At 42.6% G+C, this 20,654-nt stretch overlaps 1 protein-coding gene across 4 annotated transcripts in view; it reads left to right on the forward strand.

The window, feature by feature from the left end:
* The first annotated feature begins 1,770 nt into the window (after positions 1-1,770).
* USP25 (ubiquitin specific peptidase 25) overlaps positions 1,771-20,654 on the forward strand; it is an 86,887-nt gene continuing 68,003 nt past the window's right edge. For all 4 annotated transcript variants that reach the window (XM_066621792.1, XM_066621794.1, XM_066621793.1 and 1 more), the window contains exon 1: positions 1,771-1,965. In XM_066621792.1, the coding sequence (XP_066477889.1) occupies positions 1,921-1,965 (45 nt within the window). In that variant the 5' untranslated portion in view covers positions 1,771-1,920. The remainder of the gene's footprint in view (positions 1,966-20,654) is intronic.

The raw sequence follows: 20,654 nt of genomic DNA on the forward strand, positions 1-20,654 counted from the left end.
TCTCACCTGGACTTACTGCCTGCATGGGATGCTGGGTGCGCAGCTGCGGCTGCTACTGAAAGCCATATGTGCTGGGCCAAGGAATGCATACATGACACTCCTTAACACAGTGTCAAATCTGGGAGGAAACTGGACTGCTACAGTAGTTCTTTGGTGTGTAGATCCACTTGCTATGAAGAAGTGTACAGAAGCTCAGGCACACCACTGCAGGGCTATAGCTGCTTCAGGAGTAGGTTTTGGTGCAAACAGGACACTTTCCATTCTACTGTGAGCCTAAATACAATGCTGCTAATTTTCTGCAGTTATTTTCTATATTTAAAAGATTTTAGACTTCAGAGTGCATTTGGTTTTCCATATTACTGTACCTAGCTGCCAATGCTGCATGGGTATGTAGACCTGGGTTCTGCATTGGGAAGCTCAGTAGACCTTCTCTGGCTCTTGCCACCCTCCCCCTGCCCTCTTTTGCCCCTCCCACCCCTATTCTGTCCACCCTTGTCATCACCCTCCCCCCCCCACCTGTTTCATACCCTCTCCCTTTGGGAAGGGACCCAAAAGCAACTTTGTGCCCCCTGATAATATTCTTCTTAGAGAGGCCCTGCTTACACCCAAGTTCTCTTCAGGATTGCTTAGAAGCAAATCCTACTGTTCCGTGGATTTACACTTAGCAAGCATAAATCCTGCAGCATCCCAGAGACTCTAAATTCCAGTTTTTGAAAAGGCTGGATTCCCCCCCCCCCAAAGAATTGACAGTACACCCCAACACAAACATATGAAAGCATCTAGTGCAGTGTTTCTCAACGTTTGTCCTCTGCTGTACCACTTCACATGGTCCACCAATTCGAAGTACCCCTGGAAGGAACCGGTGATGACATCATCGCCAGTTACTTCTGGGTTGGGAGGCCAGATGCCATGCAACAAACACAGGAGTGCTTTTCTGAGCACAGAAAAGCATGCTTTGGAGCTCTGCCTACCAAGCCCTGCCTCCTAGCACTATTTGTTGTGTCATGTTCCAGGTCTCGCTGCTGGGTTGCAGGTGTCCAGGGGTTCCACAAGTATCACCAGACACCACCTCAAGTACCACTGATGGTACTTGTACCACTGGTTGAGAAACACTGTCCTACTGCTGTCTGTTGTGTCTTGTTCCTGGACTTGTTGCTGGGTGACAGGTGTATCACAAGGACCACCAGACACCACCTCAAGTACCACTGGTTGAGAAACACTGTCCTACACTGTTGTGTTGCCTTCCTGGTCTTGCTGCTGGGTGGCAGGTCCAGGGGTCCCAGGAGTACCACCAGTCACCACTTCAAATACCACTGGTGTTACCCGTACCACTGGCTGAGAACCACTGATGTAGTGTCAAGATATAAATGGGTGTGAATGGAGAATTCCTTTTGCATGCTTCCTGCCTTGGAGTAGGGGTGTGCAGACCTGCAGCCATGAGCTCCTACCAGCCTCCTTTCAGAGACCACAATCCTAGCCACACTTTCCTGGGAGTAAGCCCCATTGACTACAATGGGTCTTACTTCTGAGTAGACACGCACAGGCCTCGGGGCCTGAGGCTGCCACACTTTCCCGCGAGTGAGCCCCACTGACTGCAACGGGCCTTACTTCCGAGTAGACGGGCGCGGGCTGAGCTCGCTTTCCGCGTCCACGTCAGGAGGGGAGCGGCGGCGGCGGCGGCGGACGGGAGGGGCCGGAGCCGCATTCCAGGGCCGGGCGGGAGGCGGTGCGCCAGGGCCTCAGCGCGCCCTGCTCCTCGCTCGGCGCGTCACGGCTGCGCTGCCTGCGAGGGCGACGGTCTGCGCGGCTCCTCCTCCCGCTCGGCTCCCTCGCCCGGCCCGGCGCCCGCCGCTCCCGTCTGCTCGCTCGCCTCCTGCAGCCCTCGGGCCGGCGGGGAGGGAAGCGCCGCCGCGAAGGGCCATGACCGTGGAGCAGAACGTGCTGCAGCAGAGCAACTCCCAGAAGGTGGGCGCGCGGGCAGCCGGGGAGCGCGCGCTCCGTCCAGGCCCGGGGGAGGCTGTCCCGCCGCGCCGGGCCTGGTGCGGGAGCCGAGGGGCCGGGCGGGCGGGTCTGCTTCCTCCGGGGCCGCTGGGGCCGTGTCCGCCCCACGGACCTGGGCAGGGGGAGGGGGCTGCGCTGCGCCGCGCCGCGCCGCGCCTTGGGGTGCTGCCTCCCCTTTGCCGTGCAGGGAAGTGCCCGTGGGTGCTCTCTGGGGTGGTCCTAGCAGCCCCCATAAGCTTTCCGCCCCCAACTCATCTTCACTACTGACTACTCAGGGGTTGAGGGCTCCACTGGGGGGGGGGTCACCTGAGATGCTGGAAATGTACTCTGCTGCCATGATGCCCACTTTCCTTCCTATGCCCCCCTTGGGGTGCTTCCTTCTCTCTGATTTTCCCCTTTGCCATATCAAAGAAGTGCCTGTGGGTACTTCCCTGGGGGGGGGGGTCGTAACAGCCCCCACAAGTATTTCCACCTCCAACTCATCTTCACTACACTGTCTATTCATTGGTTGGGGGGGCTGCATGGGGGAGGGTCAGCTGAGCTGCTCGGAACTGTACTCTGTCATGATGCCCTCTTTCCTTCCTATTCCCCCCCTTGGGGTACTCCCTTCTCTCCTTCCTGCCTTTGCCATGTCAAAGAAGTGTCTGTGAATGCAACCTTGGGGTTTTTTGTGGTTTTGGTTCAAGCAACCTCCCCATAGTTGCTCATTTCCACCCCCAACTCATCTTCACTACACTGACTACTCATGGGTTGGGGGGGGTCACCTGAGATGCTGGAAGTGTATGCTACCATGATGCCCACTTTCCTCCCTAATCCTGCCCTCCTTTGGGTTGCTTTCTTATCTCCTTTCTGCTTTGCCTTGTCAAAGGTGCCTTGTCCAAGGTGTGGGTGCTTCTCTGGAGGGTGGTGGTGGTCCTGGTAGCCTCCCCATAAGCATTTCCACCCTCAGCTCATCTTCACTACGCTGTCTGCTTATGGGCTGGGGAACTCCTGGGTCAGCTGAGCTGCTGGGAATTGTACTCTGCTGTCATGATGCCCACTTTCCTTCTTATTCCCCCTCCCCCTTGGAGTGCTCCCTTCACTCTGCTTTTCCCCTTTGCCATGTCAAAGGAGTGCCTGTGGATGCTTCTCAGGGGTGGTGGCATTGTATTGGTTCTAATTCTAACAGCCTCTCCATAAGTGCTCATTTCCACCCCCAACTCATCTTCACTACACTGTCCACTCCCCTGCCAACTTTCCTAAGTGCCGTTTTATTTTTTTGAGTAGAAAGATTGACCTCTTCTATCCTCCTCTGCTTCTTGTCCTGAGACATATATCTCCGTTTTGATCTTGTCAGCTTCAGAACCTAGTTTTGTAATACTTGTACTTATATGTTTGCAAAACATTTTCCCCTTCTTCAGCTTAAAATTGTATTTATCCCATTTCTGCCAAGCCCACAGGTATACACATTTGATCCCTGTTGCATATGTGCAGCATTGGGCAGAAATGGCTTAAATGCAGATTGGCTTTGCAAGAAATCAGTGAACGTGCACTTTTGAGAGAGGGTGAGTCTCCGAGTGAAGCATGCTTCTTACGTTTTTATTTGTTTTGTTTTGCCAGTTAATCCAGCTGTCAGATGAAAGCAGAGAGTGACTGGCCCACAGGAATGCTTAAGAATTTACTGGAAGAGGATATTCTAGATTAAGGCATTTTGTGTTTAACGAAGTGTTTTACTAACTGTTAGTAATTGTGGCCTACATCAGTAGTCTTGGTCATGTATCTTTCCTGAGCCTCTCTTTTGAAGATGATTTGTCTGACAGTGTGTGTGTATCTAATATATACAGTCAGTCCAGTAGTAGTAGACTTGCATCAGACAGGGCGTCTGACTTTGGCCCTGGCCTGGAAGATTAGCTATGGTAGCCTTCTGGTTACTGGTAGAGCCTGCATCCTGAGCTGTTAAGGCTTCGTCGGCAAACTCTGTGGCTGTTGTGGCCAATGAGAGATATCTGTTGGCAATCCAAGTTCAGACAGTGTGGATGCACCACAGGCACTGCTGGAAGCTCTGGGAACCCAGGCAATGAAGGAAGGGAAACTAGCATGCGAAGCTGATGCTTCTATGAGCTGCAGCCCCACAATTGGACCTAGGAAGTAGGGCCAATTTTTTGCCAGCCCTTGATGGGCAAGACTGTGGGGAAGGACCCACCCTCGGTGGACTTTTAGCGGGGGCATGGCAGGAAGGAGAGGCACCACCTCACCTTGTACATGCTATAAAAGGCCACCCACAAGCCTATGATGAGGGTACTTAGGCTGAGGGGTGACAGTGCAAGGTTTGAAAGAGGGACTTGCAGGCCCTTTGGGGGCAGCTGGAAGTGCAGTGGCTGGGGGGGGGGTCTGGCTGGGCAATCCTCAGTACCACCTAACAAAGCTAATCCCACAGAATGATGTAGAAGCCTTTCAGGTGACATTTGAGTGGACCGCAGAGATGGTCTAGTGCTCAATGGGCATATATTATTGAGCCCTATCTAATGGGCCTCGCCCAGGTGGTCCTCCAGATTCTGCCAGCCTGCAAAACTGGCTAAAATGACAAGCTGCTATGGGGTCATGGAAGCCTCATTCTGGGCGAAATTCTGAATCATCTGCTATAAGCCAGGCAACTGCCCTTGGGCCCTGGCGGCATAAATCAGACAGATGGTGACCCAGTGGCTTTGCTCTACCATGCAGAGCATGATCCTCCATGGTAGGGTGGATAAGGTTGTGCTAGACCAGGTTTACCAGATGAGGTCAGTTGAATCTTGTACCTGGGTAATGAGGAATAAACCACTGGGATTCATGCTTTTCAGTGGTTGCAAAACATGATCTGCCATTCCACACAGCCAGGCTGCTGATGCAAGCGCTAAAGAGCTGCAGCCATGTGCCAACAATCTCATGAATTGCCTTGGCACCTGTAAGTCAGCATGGAGGGCTGTGCAGAATGAAGAGGGCAAAGAACAAGGTGGGGCGGGATGTGTGTGAAAACCAGGAAGGGGGCAGTATTGTGGCGGCAGCAGCTCTGCAGATATCCTATTCCCCTTCCCAGCCTTAATCCACTTTCCCAAGTCTGCTTGGACTTGCACCAGCAAAATTGCTGGGGAAGGTCCAAGCAGTCCCATCACAGCATTGAAGGCTTGCCTTCAGGCAAGGGAACAAATGTTCCGTTATGTGGAGTAGACCTCCAGGACTGTCTCCCTCGCAGAATGCAGCTTGTTGGTGCAGCTACTTTGGCAGTGGTGTGTGTGTGTGGGAATTAGATAGGATTGTGCTAAAAGGGTATAATGGCTACACTTGAACACTGTATTTGCCACAAAACCAGTCTCAATGTGTTGGTTTCATTTTTTATCCTTTCTTTCAAGAATATTAGTATAGTGTACAAGGTCTCTTCCCCCACTTTCACTTTTATTCTCTCAACAACAGTATGAGAGAGACTGAGCTGAAAAATGGTGGTTCATCCCAGTGTTACCCAGTAAGCTGTGGTTGAGCAGGGCTTTGAATCAACATCTCTCAGGTCTAAGCCTAACTCTCTCCACTACATCATTCTGGTTGTCCTTGTATGGCATACAGCAATTTATCAAAGGCTTACATATTTTAACACTTCAATCCAGTGGGAGCCAAACCTTTTTGACTGGAGGCTCTCTTGACCTACCAACTAAGCCATTTGCCCTGGCTCTCCTTTAGGGCTACAATCCTGTACATTCTATAAGGGTGGCAGGATTTCCACAAGGTTTCTGTGGCTCCCTTGTCTGGTTTCTGCAGCTCCTGGGGGAGCCACGATGCACAGTTTGGCAACCACTGCTTTAATCTTACTTATTTTGGGCTTGTTACAAGTGAAGATTGTTGGTGAGTCAGATGTGATCATCTGGGAATGAATCTTTCAAGTTGTCAGTGATTTGAGTCATACATGTGCATCTGACCACTAAAAATGGGTTTTTGACTAATACAAATATTCCTATAAGTTCAGGTTATGATTGTATGGACGTGTGCAGAGATGCCATGCATTTTCATACAATTCCATTAAATTAGTTGTGCACTATAAGTTGAACATGTGAAACCTGCAGTAAGCATTGTCATATATTCCTGGTCCCTCAGAGGAGTACTGTTGTGCAGTGCTGTAGCCAACTGGGAACAACAGTATTATGTGCTTTCCTGAAGGGTTGTGGGGTGGGGGGAACAAGAGAACTGACACCTCTTTTCAGTTTTCTTAAGGCTTTTCTCAGCTGTTGTATATTTATATAGCTGTGTGACCTTGGTTCTGGCCACTGGGAAGGACTATCTTATTCCTTTCTTTCATCATGAAAAATGGAATATATTTATAGTGCAAGAAAAACTTCATTACTTTCAACTCCCCAACCCTATTTTCCCTGACTAGGATACATAATATATATACTCTTAGAACTAGCTGACTCCCTCTCTCCCCATTAAATAAAAAAATAAACAAACCAACTTGACTCTGGCTCAAGAACTCTCAACATTCCATAGGTCAGGGTGTCCAAACGTGCTTAACACAAGAGCCACAATGTAATTAACTTCAAATGTTTGAGAGCCACAATATTTAAGAAACATTTAAATAATTTTTTATTCACTGTGAACATTAAAATTGTGTTTTGATTCAGTGGACTCTGTTTGTACCTGGTAAATAATTATAAAGCTTGAAAATTTATTTACCTTTGATACTGTGATGTAGAAAGGACTCAACCAACATATTTCCGTGAACTGCACTTTATATATTTGAGAGCCACATGTGTCTTGTGAGCCATGGTTTGGCCACCCCAGCCATAGATCCTGGAAGCTAAAAGACCCATGTGAGATTGAAAAACTTTTTTTTTTAAATTTGCAAATGTATATGCTTCTGCAAACCTAGGGAGTCCCCCAAATATCTAAAAATGTTAGTGCCAATCTGATAGGCACTAAGCCACCTGAGTTTGCTGTCAGAAGGAACAAGTTAGACCTGCACTCACCTGTTGTGGTATATCCCATGCCTCCAAGGCATACTCTTCTTCAGAGCTCTAGCCAGCCTGGAGCAGAACTCTTATAGTGTTGTTTAAGCTATATGTGAGTGAGAATTTTTGAAGGACAGAAAGGAAGAAGAATATCCTTTTCTGCTCCATTCCCTTGAGCCTTCCCCTGCTGTGTTATATGCGACTTGAGAGTCTAGTTTGCTGCTGACTGTTTTACTGCTATATAGCATCTGCGTGAATGCAGAGGATACTGGAGAGTGGTGAAGGAAAAATGGTATACTTTTTCCTCCCTTCTGAAACATCTCTATATAGCAGAAGGAGGGTTTTCTAAAACAAAAAAGATAAACCTTGTAGCTTGTGTCTTCTCTCTTCCCCATCCAAACCCTGATCCTCCCCCTTGCTTATATCAGGCCATTTTCCCCCTCTCAGTCCTGTTGCTTCAGTTTTCCCCTTTACAAACAAACAAATTGATACTCTAACTTGAACTGTTTAGGTCCTGGAAACTCCCTCGGTGGTGGTGGTAAACATGGGTTTTTAATTTTCCCCTCAACTTACAAAATGATGTACTGGATACTTCTGAGTTCCCTATTTATGTAGAAACTGTTCCTTTTCTTTTGATGTCCCTGTTTTCACATCCAAACTTAAAAGCACTTAGGACCCAACCCTATCTGATATTCCAGTGCCATCACAGCCATGTCAATGGGGCATGCACTACATCCTGTGGTGGGAAGGCAGGAGGCCTCCTTAAGGTATGGCAACACTTACCTCGGATCTGCATTGTGGCTGCACCGGTGCTGGAAAGTTGGATAGGATTTGCCCCTCAGTTACCTGAATTTGAGACTAAAGGAAAGGTAATAGGAAGAAACTATTCTTCTACTCTTTCCCCCTTTATCTTCCTTCCATCCTCTTGGTCTTTTTGCTGCATATCCCATCTCTTCACTGTCCTTTTATATCTGCTGCTAAATCTTTCTGAGAGGTCTCATAAAATACAAGATTTGCAGTAAGTAGTCTTTATGTTGTCTTAACTAGCTTTTAAAAGAGCAGAAATCTACTCTCTCAGTAACTTCAGTGGCAAAAGTCTTCAGCTCTTATCATTTGCACTTTGCCACTTTCTGTGGGTTTAACTACTGCTATTCATCATTGTTTTGTCCATGTCAGTATGCCAAACAGGAAATAGTGTTGCTAGTACCCCATATGTTTATAGATTGAGCGAAGGAACGTAGCACATATTTTCTTTTGAAAAGGGTACTTTGCCAATTTGGAATCCGGGGAGCTGTCACTTACTTGCCCAGGTCAGCCAGAACTGTTTCACTACCACAGAGGTAGTAGAAGTGATTGTGCTATTTCAACACTCAACCATGGCTTTGAGATGAACATCCTGTAAAATGGGTCATGTTTTCATTGATTTCTAGAGGTAAAACTTGGGTTTTAATAGAAGTAGGCTGATGGTGACAAAATTTGGTATCTCTTTGTGACATGATTGTTTTAATTCAAGATATAATTTTTTCCAGACATTCTTCTTAACAGTATGTTTGCCTTGATCCACCTAAAAAACCTTAATCATATTGAAATTACTGTATGTATTGATCTGTATTAAAAAATATGAGTCTGAGTGCTACTCTTGAGGTAGATTATAAACAACCTGTGTGTGTTGACATGAGGAAGATGAAACAACCTAAATGAATACAGAATAAGACGTTTGTGTGTGTGTTTCATTTCAGCTGCTAGCAAAATAGTTCTTCCTACTACTAATGCAAAAGCAGAGCCCTGTAACTTCAGATTATTGCCACTCATGTTACTTTTTCATATTTTTAAGTGTCTGTATGTGGTATGAGAATATAAACGCACAGTCCTTAGGAACCAGACCCATCTAGCTTGACTAATTCTTTCCCATAGTGAACTCCACAAAAGTTTGTTGTCAGATATGTATTGCTGCTGGTGGTAGTTCAATATTTTTTTATAAAATGTACTTGCTGGCTACAGTTTATATTAAAGAGTAGTTAATTAGATAATGGGGTTGTTACCATGGCAACTGTAATGTGATAGGCCGCCCCTTTCTGGAACATAAAAAGAGCTTTTGATCAACTAGTCTAATATAGAAACTCCTCCGGGATCGATGATATTCTAAATGGCATTCTAGTCCTACATTTGTTACACAACTTGGAAAAAAAATACTGTGTGCTTACAAAACTTACTGTGTGAAGTGTTCCATAGAAGAATGATCCCTAGAGCTGCAATGAAGATGACTGTATTAGTTACTGTTTTTGTTCCGTACTTGTACTGATCTCTACACAGTTCCAAGTGTTATGTAGATTTGTGTCTTGCTTGTTCAGTTAATTTTTCTGATAGACATGATGTGATATACAGTAAACATGAAACACGGATAAATCCTATGTTCTGTCTTGCTCCAATACTTGTATTTCATGGGATCTAGAGACACAGTACAGAGTCATTAATATTTTTTGCTAGGTATAGTGTGTATCAGTCAAAGGACCATACAAATGTGTGAAGTGTTTATAAAGATCATTGATGGCAGTTGAACCTAGTAGTGTAAGAACTTGGAGCATAATGTTAAATTTAAAAATCAAAGAAAAAGACATTGGTTAAGCATAACTTTTAATTTGATAGGTCTACACTGAAGATTTTGCAATTGTTTTTGTTGATAGTTATAGCCTATAGTTTATTACTTGAATAATGTTTAGATCCTAACACATAACATTCCTTCTCTCTGTCCTCCTCTTTGTTATGAGAGGCTTAAAGAAGGACTTAAAAAGCAAAGTGTTTTCTTCACTAGCAATAGCTGAGAATATTTGATTAAATGTTCTAAATGCTTTACATTTGGGTAGCTTTCTAATGTTGAACTGCATCTCTCCATACCCTGTTGAAAGTGCTAGTGTGGAGAAGAAATTAAAAAGAATAGTGGATGGTGGATTGGTAAATTTGAGTGATGAAAAATGGACTGTGGCAATTATGTTCTAATCTCCATTTGAAGCTAATTCAGAATTGGAGGCATAAGTAATTCTCACATATCTATAATTATTTCTGAAGAGAAGTTGAAGACAAAGCTGCAAAGTTGTTGAAAAGCACTTATTCCTGAGTTAGATAAGTGAGTTTCCCATAAACTGTAGAGTTTGACCACATTTGAGTAAGGTTTTGGGGTTCTTTCAATGTATTTCTTTTGCTTCAGATCATCAGAGAATGGTTTGAACTTTCCAGCATAGCTCTGTTCTGTTCTTCAGGCCCTTGCTAGCCTTCTACAGTTTGTTAAGTGTGATTAATGGAATACAGGAGAATCAGGTTGGTAGTTACCTACTCAGGTGCTGCAACATTTTCCTATGTCTTGACCCATATAGTATTGCAGCTAAGCTACTTCACGCCCAATCCTATGTATGCCTACTTGGCATTTAACAATCAAGTAACTACCATTGAACTCAGTAGTAAGCGTTACAGGATTGTAGCCTTACTGACATAGCTTTGTTTTTAAAAGCCCTGTACTGTATCTGAATATAGGAATTCATATTTAGTAGTTTGGATGAAAGAAAGGCATAATATTTATGAGAAGAATAACTGAGCACTGTGCTTCTTTCTCCTTTTCTTTCCTTGAACCTGTAATTACTATGTGGGGTTTGGGTGGTGTTTCTGGAGTCTCACATGTCTGTTTCTGTTTCTGGTTGCTTTTCTGTTTTGGTCCAGACACAGAGGTGAAGCCTCAGCTCTTCTGCCTTGTCAGAACAATGTATGATTCATCATGCAATTATTTCCTGTTGTCTAAATGTTAAACGGCTGTATAGAAACTGAATCTGAATAAAGGGAAATGCATTTTTATTCTGTTCTTTACAAGTGCTTTCCAAATGTAGCATTTTCCTCTCTCTCACCTGCTTCTCTTTCCAGCTTGTTCTCAAAGTACACTTTAGAGTTTGATTAGGCTTCCTGTAGAAAGGAACTGATGTAATATGTGCTGTGTAAGTGGACAGGCTATCATCATGTTTTCCATACAAAGTGTACTTGTAGTTTCTCTTGTAGATATGTTTGTTTGTAGACCTTATCCATGGGAAACTTCCTTCTCATTGGAAAATGGGATGCATAGTTCTTCACGAGTTTTAACAATGAGAAAGTTGGGCACCTTGATTGTGTATGTTTATTCGCTGTCTTCTTTCAAACCTTCCAAAGTTGTTGTTGTTGTTAATTGTGATGGTGATCTCTATGGGCAGATGTGTAATAGGGAAAAACCTTTGATCACATTTCTACAAAATTGAGTATTCTTTGTGCAAGGTCCCTGATCTGTTTGTCACAGTGTACAATAAATAGCCTTTTAAAATCTTTGTTCTTAGTTCCTGTAATTCTAAGTCTAAACTGGTTGATGCATAGAATCAAAGTGGGATAAATGATGACTACAGAGCTTGAACTTGGAGCATGTATCAGCTTTTCAAGGCTGTGAATAATGCATGCCCCTTGGGAAACTTTGTTCCTTTCTTAAAACTTCATTTAATATAAGCATACTGAAATGACAACATTAACATTTTTTGTAGTTGTTCCTTCCTTATCACCTCTTTGTATTCTGCTCTCCACCTGCCTGTGGCCTGGCGAGCCCACGCCCATACCAGAGAACCTGGGAAACATTTATTTTGAAGGTTCATATCCTGTCACTGGCTTACTCACTCTTTATGACTGGGTGGTGGGTAAGTAGTCAGGTTACACCAGTCAGTAGAAGAAACATGCTAATGTATGGCACTAGTGGAGAGCGGCCTGTAGCTCAGGGGTGTCAAAACATTTTGACAGGAGGGCCACATCATCTCTCTGACAGTGTGTCAGGGACCGGGAAAAAAGAATTAATTTAAATTAAAATTTGAATAAATTTACATAAATGAATATATTGGAGATGGAACGTAGCGCTTGAGCAAACACACAAATATTGGTCTTTCAAGCTGTATTACACTCCACAGAACATGCCTTGCCCTAGAAGAGAATGACCTTGACATGCCAAGAGAATGCAATCCTAAATTTATTCTGTATTTATCAGACTTAACCTTACATGCCAGTTGAACTTACGTTGACTTGGCTTGGATTTTATTTCTTTTAAATTCAGAATGTTTTAGTGGACTTGGAGCATAAAATGCAGTGCCTTTCAAATTTGAAACTTGCACTTTGAGTTTAGCAAACATGTTTGATTTATATGTAAGTGAATGAGTGTGCTCTCAGATCCCAAGGAGGTAGCTCCACTTTTTGGTCATTGTTATGGAGCTTGTATAGCACATTGGGTGAGATATGATCTTGAAATCCTTTAAACAAATCTTGGCTCAACTGTGCTGAATAGCCTTGAGCAAGTCACTAGTTTTCAAATTCAGTCTTTCAGTATGCAGTGTTATAAATCAGTGTTAGTGACTAGAAAACTTGAACTTACAGTAAAATGACTTATAAAGGAGAATTTTCGCTCTTAAGAAATGTGGTTGTAAATAGAGGTTACCAGGGTTTAGCAGCTAAAATATTATATGTACAGCAAACCCCAATATCAAGGGAGGGCAAGATACAAATGCTGCAATGCTGTACACCAGAGGTTTTCACACATTTAGCACTGGGACCCACTTTTTAGAATGAGAATCTGTCGGGACCCACCAGAAGTGACATCATCAAGCAGGAAAATTTTTAACAATCCTAGGCTGCATTCCAACCCACACTTACTCAGGAGTGAGTCCCATTGACTATCATTGTTAAAAGAATATACAGAGTAGCTTGTAAAAAGTACAGGTCTGTAACATTTCCCCAAATGCAGTAACATTCCATGGTAGCATCAAGTCTAATACATTAAAAATAAAATATTGAAATGAATGAGGACTCCCTTGAAATTGGCTCGTGAAATTGGTCCAGCTAGTGCATCCTGACCCAAAGTTTGAGAAACACTGCTGTATATACTTAACTGATATTACGTTCTGTTGAACTCAGTGGCGCTTACTTTTGAGCAGACATACTTAGAATTGCACTGAAAGACACTCTCCCAATTACAGCAATTAATGATACTCTGACAAAACACAGCAAATGGCCATCATTGACCATTCAGTACTGTAAATAATGATGACCTTAAGTGTAAGTGAAGAAAGAGCGTGCAGGTAAGACAAATTGAAATATCCAGTGCCTGTCCCTTTAAAGGTTCAGAGGAGAAGAAAGAGCACGCAGAAGGCAAAGGTTGTAAGTGTGGGGAATTTTAATGTCCAGATCCTCAGAGCATAGAAGACTTAAAATCAGGGAAATGTATAACAAGAAGACTTAAAATGGGATCCTCTGGCATACTTTTCTGGCTTACAGGATTTTTGTATGGATCGCTGAGATAACGCGTATAAATAGCTTCATGTCAAGACTTAATAATATGTCATGATATGATATCTAGTGTTTATGTAGTATTTTTCCTGTGCTTGGGCAGCAATCCTGTACTCACTTTCTTCAGAATAATCCCCACTGAACACAATGGGACTTAATTCTGAATAGATCTGCACAGCACTGCAATGCTAGTCTATTAAAATGGTGACATGGGGTAACTGTCAGAAGTTATTGATACAATAATTTGATTGAACAGTGAAGTTAAAGTCAGTGGTTTCCAGACTTACTGGAGTCATAGCACCTGTGGAGTCCCCCCACATTTGTAAAAGTGTAGTTGTGTTTACTATGGGAAAGGTATTGGGGAAATTATGTCAGTGTTTTCAAAACCCCATTGCATTTCAAACACTAGATTTCGGAGATGTGTTTCATTATTAGCACTGAGGTGACTGAAAAAGTCTTGGCAATATTTGTAAGAAAAAAGTGATATGAAATTTGAATGGGTCAGTGATTTGCTTGCTGTAGGTTCTTTAAAATGAACTGTCAGTCTCAGTGATGATTTCATTGGTAGCTGTTGTAAGTTGCCTTGGGAACTAATTGCAGAAAGATGTAAATATTTACAATATTTGTTTCAGCCCTGTTCGCAGTCTTGGGGGATTAGTCATCCCACTGGTTCAAATCATGTTTTTTTTTTTTTTTTAAAAAGAATCCAGGTATAAATGCCCAGCTGATACAAGTCAGATGTTACCCATATTTTGGAATTTAAGAAATTTAGACTCTTCTGAGCAAAATTATTGTTCTGAGAAATAGTTCATAAATTAAATTGGGTCTTAATCCTTAATAATAATATTAATGGAAATATTCCATTTGAATGAAACGTCTCAATGCCTATAGTGTATCACCGCACCCAGTCTCTCTAGCTCAGTATGGACTAGTACCCATCCATCACAGCCACATTTATTATTTCTTATGTTGGGGTGTTGTATGCTGGGAAAGAAGGCACTTGTTTCTGTTTGCACACTTCCTGTACTCTGCTTGGGGCCTGCCACCTGTCTCCTGAGGAAAATTGTTCCTGATTATGAATGTGTATGTGCAGATATTTTGAAGCGTGTGTATGCAAATGGTAGCCTTGCGTTCCAATACAGTGTTCTGTTGGCAACCTTCACTCTCGAAAGGCTATGGTATCGCGCTCTGAATGGTGGTTCTGGAACAGCGTCTAGTGTGACTGAAAAGGCCAATCCGGGAGTGACAATCCCTTCCACACCAGGAGCAAGTGCAGTCTGTCCCTGGTCTGTCTCCCTGGCTGTGGGCCTTCCTTCTTTGCCTCTTTGCCTCAAACTGTTGGCCAAGTGTCTCTTCAAACTGGGAAAGGCCATGCTGCACAGCCTGCCTCCAAGAAGGCCGCTCAGAGGCCAGGATTTCCCACTTGTTGAGGTCCACTCCTAAGGCCTTCAGATCCCTCTTGCAGATATCCTTGTATCGCAGCTGTGGTCTACCTGTAGGGCGCTTTCCTTGCACGAGTTCTCCATAGAGGAGATCCTTTGGGATCCGGCCATCATCCATTCTCACGACATGACCGAGCCAACGCAGGCGTCTCTGTTTCAGCAGTACATTGTATGCGTACACTGTGTATATGTAGCAATACAGTGTATGTGTAGAAATTTTGGAGTACTTGTATACAAATGGTAGCTTTGTGTTCCAATACAGTGCGCCACTGTACTGAGTTGAGCTAATTTTTTGTAGGATCAGAAGGTGGCGTGCTAAAGCCAGAGGGTTTCTTGAGGATGGGATAACAGAGTGTAGTAGAAATGCTACTACATATCTGGATGGGGAAAAGTGGTTCACAGTGGTAGAGTACCACAATAAAATCAATGTACTTGGGGCTTGATTCACCGTAGATACTCGCCTATGCGGCACAGATTGATATCTCGTCTTATCTGTAGATCACTCAGGGGTCAGGGCTGTCTGGCATGTCTTGGGAGCCAGTAGAAGCTTGGAGGAGCTTTAAAAGTGCCTGCAGAGAGTCTGTGAAGTGTCTGAAGAACATTTGAGTGATTGTAAGCTGCAGTCAGGCAGCTTTGAGTGTCGGAGCTCCATTGTATAGTTTTCTGAGCATGGTCCTTAACTCCAAACCCAGGAGTGTCTGAAAACAGCAGCAAACAGTATGAAAAGTTATCTGACTGTAATTGGTGTTGTGCTGTGGTAAGCTGTTTATGTTGCTTTATTTTGGTGCTGCATTTGTTTTCATGGTTTTTAAAATGGCAAATTTCTTCAGTTTCAAACCTGGATTTCTTTATTTTTTTTAAGCAATTCAGTTCTCAATTCTTTTACTTTGGTGGAGGGAATGGCACGCAGTACTACATAAGCACCTTGTTACTGTCTTCAAAAATAGTGGTGTGGCTCTGATTCTTTCCCCCTTTTCAGTTTGGCTGCAGGGCAAGCTGCAGCTCCTCCACACAAGCTCTGTTCACCAAGTTTTACCCCTGACCTATCTGAGAGTCATGGAACATTCCATGATTTTTGGCTGAAAATCTGCCCTCGCCTTATCTGTGAGATTGGCTTATAGGAGGGTATCTGCAGTAGTAAGAAAATTGCTCCCTGGGGAAGGATGACCATTCTCCACTCAACATGTTTAGGATACAACTTTAACTTCAAAAGAATGGAGACAGTGAAAACATATGTTTTCAAACAAGGGTCTTTTAATTTTGACTAACTTTTCACTTTTGAGATTGCCTTTTTAACATCTAACAGTATTCATATTTTAGATCTGTCTGAATATTTCATTATTTTATAAGATGCTGAGAATGGTCAGATTTGAAATATTTATTGTAAACCTGCTAGCCCTTGTAGAGATAGAAAGGCAGGATAGAATCCCTTAAAATAAATAAATATAAATAAATAAAATAAATAAATGCATGAAAAATGTATTTATAGGAACATTTTGCCCATGTAACATTTGCTAGTTTGTTTTCACTTCAGATTTTAAGGCATTTGCTATAGGATCCTTGAGAATTGGATTTACTGTGACTCAGTTCATGAGGTGATTGAAACCTTTTATCTCTTGTTAACCAAAACAATACTCTCTTTACAAGGGAGTCATTGTATGAACTTCATCTGATATAACTTGCAAGAGAAGCATTCTCAAAAGAGTGTTTGTTAACAAACAAAGCAGAGAGGATTATACTATACTGAAGTTCAAACAGATTTCTAAACGTTTATTAATATACAGTGTAAACACACGCGCGCGCGCGCACACACACACACTGTTGAATACATTCAGCACAAACTTGTGAATGTTTATTTGGCCCTACTCCAATCAATGGGATACTTTCTAGAAAGTGTTTATGATTGCAACTTTGAGCATCAAAAAGTTTCTTTTAAAATATGGCAGGCATCATTCAGCAATTCACATTCTAAGATTTACAAAAAATATAAGAAAAAAACTCTAAAAATTCTTCAATCTTTTACCATTCGTTATACTATTCAAATTACTCAATCTATCATTTCAGTTCAGTACATATTTTCTTTTGGTTGAGCTTTTTGCAATAATAATTGATTTAATGAGCGGTTTCCATTGAAAGCTAATGGAAGCTTCCCTCCCCCCTTTAAAATAGTACACAGTGACACAATCAAGAGCATGATTGCTGCAGGGACAGTGTTCTCAAACTGGTCAAGCTCCATGTTGTAGTTCTACTCCATTCATATCTTCTTCCCCCCATACACACTCACCACCTGTTATTTAAAAAGCAAAACCACAGGGCCAAGTTATGTATTTTGCACAGATCTGATTTGGCCCTTATAATTACTTTTATTTCATTATATTTTTAGGATGGTGTACTAAAGTGATCTTAAGAAATAGATGCAGTTGCTTTGATTTTGGTCATTTTACCATAGGTACTTACAAGCCTATAGTGTGAATTTCACAGCAAATATTCTAATGTATACTTACACTGGTTTTTAAAGTCTTTTATGAAAGATCTGATGCAGTCCCAGTCTTATGCAAGGCTTTTGCAGAAAGCTCTCCTGAATGTCAGTGCTCACCACCCACATTTCTTGTCTCTCTGAGATTTTAAGAAGTTACAGCCTACCTAGTATTACCAGACTTGCAGCTTTGACTGAGATACTGTACTTGTACTGCATGTTCAGGCTTGAACATTATGTAATAGTATGTGAATGACACTCTTTATCATTGCACTGTAAGACATAGGCAAACCTTGTGTCTTAGATAGTGAGATGGTCTTGAATTTTTTTTAAATGTATTTTTCAATAGGTTGTTCTCAGGGAGTGACATTTTTCCAAGCCTGATAGCATTAGGATATTTGTATGTTTGCTCAAGATTCTAATGATATGGATTGGACTATGTAATTCTCATTCAAACTTTGGAAAATATGAGCCATTTTTGTTTTGCAATTCCTGCAAATATATATATGTATACATATAGTAGTGAAATAGGACTTAGTGTGACAGCTAGAGCTAGGAAGGCCCAGAAAAAGCCAAGTAAACTGGGGGGAAATGGGGTTTTTTCTTCCCTAGTCCTCCATTTTTTCATTTATTTTCCCCAGTGGAAAAATGAGGAAGTTTAGGGAAAATATAAAAAAACTCATATGAATGATTTTATCTCGAGTGCTGGATATTCTAGAATGTGGAGTATTATAAAAACAAATAATAAGGAATAAATCTGAGGGATTGCAGTCAGAGTGGCTTCATTTCAGATGTAAATCTGGACTTTAGGCTTAAGTCAGTGGTTCCCATACTTTTTAAACCTGACGTTCCCTTGAGTTGCTGGCTGTGGCTTGACAGGCACTCTTTACATGCTCAGAGGCACCCTTTCTTATGTGTATGTGTATGTCTATACAAAGCTTTCCCATGGCGTAGCATGATGGAAAATATAGCAAAGGACGGAAATTCCCCTCCATTGCACAAATGACTTATCGGTCTCTGTTTGCAGCCCTGCTGACACTGTCTTGCTTTCTGTTGACAATTCCTGACGCTTCCAATCTTATCGATTGTACGCTCAGAGAAAGCAGGTTGAAAGGCTGCAATCAGTGTGATGCTAACAGGAAGCAGACAGCCCAGGAGACAGCAAGACACAGAGACCAAGAAGTCATTTGCATGATGGGGGGGGGATTTGTGAACCTCTTCTTGTTAGCATTTTGTTGCTTGCAGCCCTCCAACTCCTTTTGGTTGGAGGAGCCCTCCAACTCCTGCGTGACACTAACAAGAAGCAGTTCACAAATAGATATGGTGGTACCCCGGCTGCTTTCCACAGCGCACTGGGGCATTGTGGCATATGCTTTGCAAACCACTGGGTTAAGCCAACATTATGTCAGTTCTAAAAATTAAATTATTTCAATCTGACATTTTAAAAAATTTAGTTGTCCTGATGAAAAGTGCATTTGTATTTCATCTGAAATTTCTAGGAGGCTAGATGGGCTCTGAAGACATTACAGTATTTTCTATATTCACTCTGAACTTGCTTCATGCTGTGGCTAAATGAGAATTGTTAGCATTCAGTGACTCTCTTTTGGCAACCTATGTGGGAAAGTTTGGTTTTTCTCCAGTTCCAAAGGGATAAATGTCCACATTACGCAGCCCACAGCTGTAATCAGGTTTTTGTTGGCAACAGAAAGTGCAGAACCTGAATGAGACTGGAAAGGGAAACTCCATAAGGTGTTCTCATTCTGGGGCAACATTTTACCTGGCTGTTACTTCACAGTTTATCTGTTCAGATTATATTTAATCTACAGCTTATAAATTTTGCTATTTATTGGGAGTTCTCCTTAAAAGAATCATCATATGGAGTTTATCAGTTGGCTAGAAGAAAGAAACTTATAAAGCTAGCTGTTAAGCTATAAAAATGAGGAAGCAGCAGAGTTAACATTAACTGCTTCATAGCTTTCGATTTATGCAAACCTTGGTGCCAGAAAATTCTTTGCTAGCAAGTAGCTTCTAAACTAAAAATGTAAACAGGTAAGGAAGAAGTAACATATTTAAACATGAGGCACATGAGCAAAACATTCAGTATGATGAATTGGTGTTTTTATATGGATTAGTTTCTGGTTCAGTAATGTAACACAGTATGTTTGTGTACTTTTGTGTACTTTCAGTAATGTAACTGTACTTATGTTTGTGTACTTTTTATCCATAGAGAAATGAATCCACCTACAAAACTGATTTGCATTGCTAAATGATAGTGAAAATGGAGAAAACAGTAACTATTCTTACAGGATAAAGAGCTTGTTTAAATAACACAGCAGACTGTATAAATGAGAGAAATATACTGTAGTTATATTAAAGTGTATGCACCTACCAAAGATTGCACAGTTAGTCAGACAACATTTGTTAGGCAGTATGATAATAGGTTTTAAGCAGTTCCTTGTCTTAGGCAAGAAAAGATAAACTTCAAGCAGGGGTTTGGACTAGATGACCTTGAAGACTCCCTTCGAACAATATTTCTTGGATAGTTTTCATACACGTCCTATTATAAGCAATAGATTTAACACTGTCATAGCAAACTGCTTTTGATGGAAGTTTCAGTTTTCTAAAGCAGGGGTGTCCAAAGCTTTTGGCAGGAGGGCCACATCATCTCTCTGACACTGTGTCGGGGGCTGGGGAAAAAAAGAATTAATTTACATTTAAAATTTGAATAAATTTACGTAAATGAATATATTAGAGATGGAACTTACATAAATAAATGAAGGTCTTACAATAGCTCAAGGCCTTGCATAAAGCAAGGTCGGCCTTTCCTTTGCTGCCACTGCTGCATCACAGAGATGAAACAGCAAGCATTGGAGGTAGACCTCATCCCACAGCTCACGTGAGAGGTCAAACAGTTGCCCTCAAACTGAAAGCAGTTGCATTGGGCTAGTGCGGGCTCCAGCAAGTCTCCAGAGGACCAGAGGCTCTTTGGAGACTGGAGGCTCCCTGAGGGCCACATTGGGAGTCCTCAAGGGCCGCAAGTGGCCCCAGGGCCGGGGTTTGGGCACCCCTGGAACTCTAAAGAGAAGAGTTAGGACCTAATCCTATCAAACTTTCCAGTGATGATGCAGCCCTAAGGCAAGGGAACAAATGTTCCCTTACCTTGAGGAGGCCTCTGTGGCTGCCCCCACCACCACAGGATGTGGCACATGCCCCATTGGCTTGGTTGCATTGGCAAAGTTGGATAGGATTGGGCCAGTAGTTCCCAAACTGAATTGTGGCTGCCTGGGGAGCCATGGAAACCAGTCAGGGGAGCCGCAGAATCTTCACAAAAAAAAACTAACTGCCCTATACATTATATAGGATTTGTAGCCCTAATGGGGAGCCACAGCCAATGGTCTCTAGTAGGTCAAGGGAGCAATTGGTTGAAAATGCTTGGGAACCACTGGTTTGGGC

Source organism: Tiliqua scincoides, chromosome 3 (genome assembly GCF_035046505.1).
Source record: "Tiliqua scincoides isolate rTilSci1 chromosome 3, rTilSci1.hap2, whole genome shotgun sequence".
NCBI classification, from domain to species: Eukaryota; Metazoa; Chordata; class Lepidosauria; order Squamata; family Scincidae; genus Tiliqua; species Tiliqua scincoides.